Source organism: Eleginops maclovinus, chromosome 12 (genome assembly GCF_036324505.1).
Source record: "Eleginops maclovinus isolate JMC-PN-2008 ecotype Puerto Natales chromosome 12, JC_Emac_rtc_rv5, whole genome shotgun sequence".
Taxonomy (NCBI): domain Eukaryota; kingdom Metazoa; phylum Chordata; class Actinopteri; order Perciformes; family Eleginopidae; genus Eleginops; species Eleginops maclovinus.
This window is the reverse complement of record NC_086360.1, coordinates 25,452,860-25,457,108: the sequence shown is the minus strand read 5'-3', so window position 1 is coordinate 25,457,108 and position 4,249 is coordinate 25,452,860. Positions and strand designations below refer to the sequence as shown.

The window sequence follows — 4,249 nt, the reverse complement described above, 5'->3', positions numbered from 1 at the left end:
TAAATCGAATACATTATTTTTCAGCTTTATTTAGATTTAAAAATGTAGAACAAATAATTTATACATTTATTTAATTGTCAAAAAACACTTTTGAATAAGCGTTAAAAAAAGTAAATAAAGAAGTAAATCAAAACGAAATCAACAATTAATGTCTCATTTCATCAATTAATGCCTACATTTACTACAAATATTCAAATATGTAAATGAAATGGGATGGTGGTGTTAGTACTTGGGTTGTTGACGTGACAAGGCAATTTCGCTGTCTCATGAGATAAAAATGAATTTAATTCATACTTTTAACATTTTAAATGCTGTAAAAGTTTAAAAATGTCTCTGTTTTGTAAAAATGTACTGTCATAAATCCAGACAGTTTTTCATATTTTTTATTACTTTGAGCTAAATGTTAAAATTGTCCTATGGTGTGACTGTCCCAACCTAGGTTCAATAGATATTAACTTTTATAAATAAATAAACAAAACTCAGGAATTCTTCTAAACACCCCTGGCATAATTGTGTACGTGTCTATTTTAGTAAGTACCAATGCTTTTTTCTATACATATATTTCTAAGAGTGTAGGGATTTATTAAACTTTGTCACTGAAAACAATGTCCTATGGTGCGACACCATACCCTTATTTTGAGACGGGCAATTTCATGGACAACTATCTCTTATTGATGGACCCCCTCTAAAGTTATTTGACTGAAGACTCCAAAGAAGCCCATGACAAGTGCACATGGTAAGTTTTTCTATCATACGTGTTCAAACATTTACATATGTTTTCACACCAGTGAAAGTGTTGAGTTGTGTTGTCCTTTGGTGTGACTACCTTAAATGATATTTTTTGATAAAAATCTGTGTTCTAAACAACATAATCATTGAGAATTATGCAAATGTGTTTATCCATATGCTAATCAGAATTAAGCTAGCAATGGCAGGTCTATCAACTGACACAGAAGACTAAATGTCCTTCGGTGTGACAGTAAATGTCCACTGGTGTGACGCTTTGGACAGTCACACCAAAGGACAAAGATGTCGCACAAAAGGACAAAGTCTCTTAAAAGAAGCTTTTAAAACAACCAACTATAGATTATTTGAATGATTTCTTTCTATATTGACCATATTTGGCCATTTTAAATTCAGTAATGATTTAAATGAAGTCTATGCTGCTGATTTTAGAGACAGTGTCTAATGTGATGAAATGACATTAAAGTAAAGTTTAAATTAGATATTATTGATGCAATTTCACTCTTTTTTAGAACAGTAAGATTTGAGGGTGAGATGAGCGGGAAAGAAAGAACAAGGAAGTACAGAGAGCGAATAAACAGTGATCCACACAGCAGGGAGGCGATCCTTGCAGAGCGACGGAGAAAGTAAATCAACCTGAAATGTTCCCTTTCGATGCAGTATAACACATCATTTGCATACTTTTAGCATAGCTTGAGTATCAGTCAATCTGTTACATTGATCTTAATCTATTTTCTTTTTAAACAGGTATCAAGAAAAGAAGACTGAAGGCAAACTATGTGCCTTTAACATCAATACAATACCAAAAAGGAAGCAAGGACAATTGCGAAAAACATGGAAAGAATCAAAGAAAAGATGCAGAGCCAGGGAAAAAGCACTGAATGCTATTCTGGACATAACCCCAACGTCTCCAGAAAACATACTGGTGGAGCCAATGGATTTGATACCAGCAGAACCTCCAGAAGAGCCTGCTCCTTTACCTCTTCAACCAGTAGTGCCCCCAAATGTAGAGGAACATATGAATTCAACACTACAGGCCACACCAACAAAATGGATAAGTCAGACTAAAAGAATTGATATTGACTGATGATATATTACATATGTTTTACAATGCAGTACTGTTTTTTAAAATAAAAATGACTTACTTTATAAAAAGTTAACAATAAAACCTTTATAAATCAGTTTTCTGACTCAGTCTTGCGTTTACTTTCATCTCTGTCCTTTAGTGTGACTTGGATGTCCTATAGTGTGACATTTCTAAAAGAATCAAAACTGTGTTTTAACTTAAAAATGTCTTTGAAAAACATTGAATATTGCATTAGGGGAGAGACAAGTATCACTTCTGAAAATGTAGTATAATTTTGAAACATTTTGTACAATTGACAAGAATGTTATCCCTGCATTTCTAGGAAGAAGTCCAACGAGCTCAACTGTAAGTGGGTAAAAATATTCTTAATAGTAATTTCACATTAAATAAAAACTCTTTATGGAAATCAAGGGTGCAACAATGTAGAACAAACTGTTATTAGCCATTTGTATATTATTTCATTTTTTTTAAGTCACACCAAAGGACTTATTAACAGTGCAGTGCAGTATAAATGTAAAAAAAATGTAAATTAATAGACTAAGATTGTGACCACTTGTATTTTCTGAAAGATCAGTTGTCACACTACAAACATATTTATGTTTTATCTTCATAAATGGTGTTTTACGGCCTATTTGTCAACTACCCACTTTGACTTCAGGGTCTTCTTCCTGAAGTGTTAATAAAGAGTTCAAAGCGTTAACAACTGATAATACACCTTGAAGAAATGTATAATAATTACAAAATTCACTCACAACTTTCAGTATTATCTGCTTATGTGTAAGAAAATAATTTCTCTGTAAATGAAAATTAAACGACACATTTTAGAGAGCTGTAACTTTGAAGTTCTACATCAGAATGTCCTGATATTGTCTGAGTGACACTCTGAGGTGGTCTGCTATCCATCTGAAGTGAAATGAGTTCCTGGCAACACACCTTTTCCTCTTAACCCTAATCTGAAAATGAGTAAAAAGATTGCTTTAACAAGATACTTTAAAGGGCTTTTATTTTGAAATTCCACATCAGAATGTCCTGATATTCTCTGAGGTAGTCTGATACTAGACAGGAGTGAAATTAGTCTTCAATTAGGGACGAAATGACATGTTCATTTTGGAGTGAAATTCTGTGATGGCCTTTTATCAACACCAATTGAATTAGTGACCCAGGGCAAATGCAAAGTTCAATTTTAAGAAAAAATGTCTTCATAAATGTATCCTTGTGGAGATCGTATTGAAACGCAGGAGACGTTCATTACAGTTGAGCACACGAATGCGTGTCTCGTTTAATCACACAGTAAAAGTTAACAAAACAAGATGGCGCTGTCCTGTAAACCAACAAGCATGAGGCTCCACGTCATCGTAAACAGATTAATTAAAGGGACCACGATCCCTTTTTACAGTCGTACTTTCAAGCATAAACCAACGGTCATACTCACAGGCATGAAACAACAGTGTGTAGAACCACACTTAAGAAGGGGGTGAATTATGTATATTACATTCACTACATCCTTACATTTTAAAATTGAGATAGTATTCACTCAGTTATAATGTGGTAGTAAATTATTATTGATTTCGTTATTCATTACATATTTGTTAATTCAGGATTTCGGGGGAAAACGAACACAACAAGAGGGTTAATAAAGAGAAAAAGGAGCACCTGCTTTGCGAATCCGAAGCTGAGGCTGTACAACAGAGTCCAGTAGTTTCTGGAGTCTCTCGTTCTTCTCTTTTGAACGACACAGTTCCTCCTCGTACTCTGCCATCGTTTTTTCAAACAGAACAAAGATGTCTTCAGCAGCAGCAGTGAGTCGCTGCTTCTTCAACGCAAACAGCATTTGGACTGTACTCATGTTGACTAAATCACCTTTTCCTGCACACTCCGTTAAACGCACTGTTTCTCTCCATCAAACTCTCACTCTGACTAGTGTTGCTCTGGTGTTTCCAGCTAGCATGCTAAGCTAGCTCCTATAGTCCGAGGTAAGCGCTTCAGAAAAAAGGGCACAAAGTCTATTCAGAAGTTTATCCAGACACACAGATGATGGATCAGTAGTGCTGGAGCTCACACACACTTTCTCAGGAACAGAGAGAGAGAGAATTGTCGCGACGTGACTCCTGGATTCAGATTAAAAAGAGCTGGGAACATAACTTCCGGTTTGGTTTGATGACTTCAAAATAAAAGCGGGAAAGATTGATCCTTTTTTTCTTTTTGGTTTGAAGAGATGGTTGGCATCCAGACGTTGCATTACCACACTACAGCTGGATTAATAATAAAACTACCCTTTACAAAAAATGTATTAGAACTAACTTAAAATACTAATATAGGAGAAATGGAAAATAAAGAATCATAAATATAAATAAACGAATAACCTACTAATAAGGTAAAATAAGATGTACGTTTATTAATCCCTGTGGGGAAATTCAA

The 4,249-nt window shown here is 34.5% G+C and overlaps 1 protein-coding gene across 1 annotated transcript in view; it reads right to left on the bottom strand.

Moving 5' to 3' along the window:
* LOC134873371 (zinc finger protein ZFP2-like) overlaps window positions 1-4,004 on the bottom strand; it is a 24,156-nt gene extending 20,152 nt beyond the window's left edge. Inside the window, exon 1 of the mRNA XM_063896913.1 lies at window positions 3,485-4,004. Coding sequence (XP_063752983.1) covers window positions 3,485-3,677 — 193 coding nt within the window. The 5' untranslated portion in view covers window positions 3,678-4,004. The remainder of the gene's footprint in view (window positions 1-3,484) is intronic.
* Window positions 4,005-4,249: the final 245 nt, after the last annotated feature.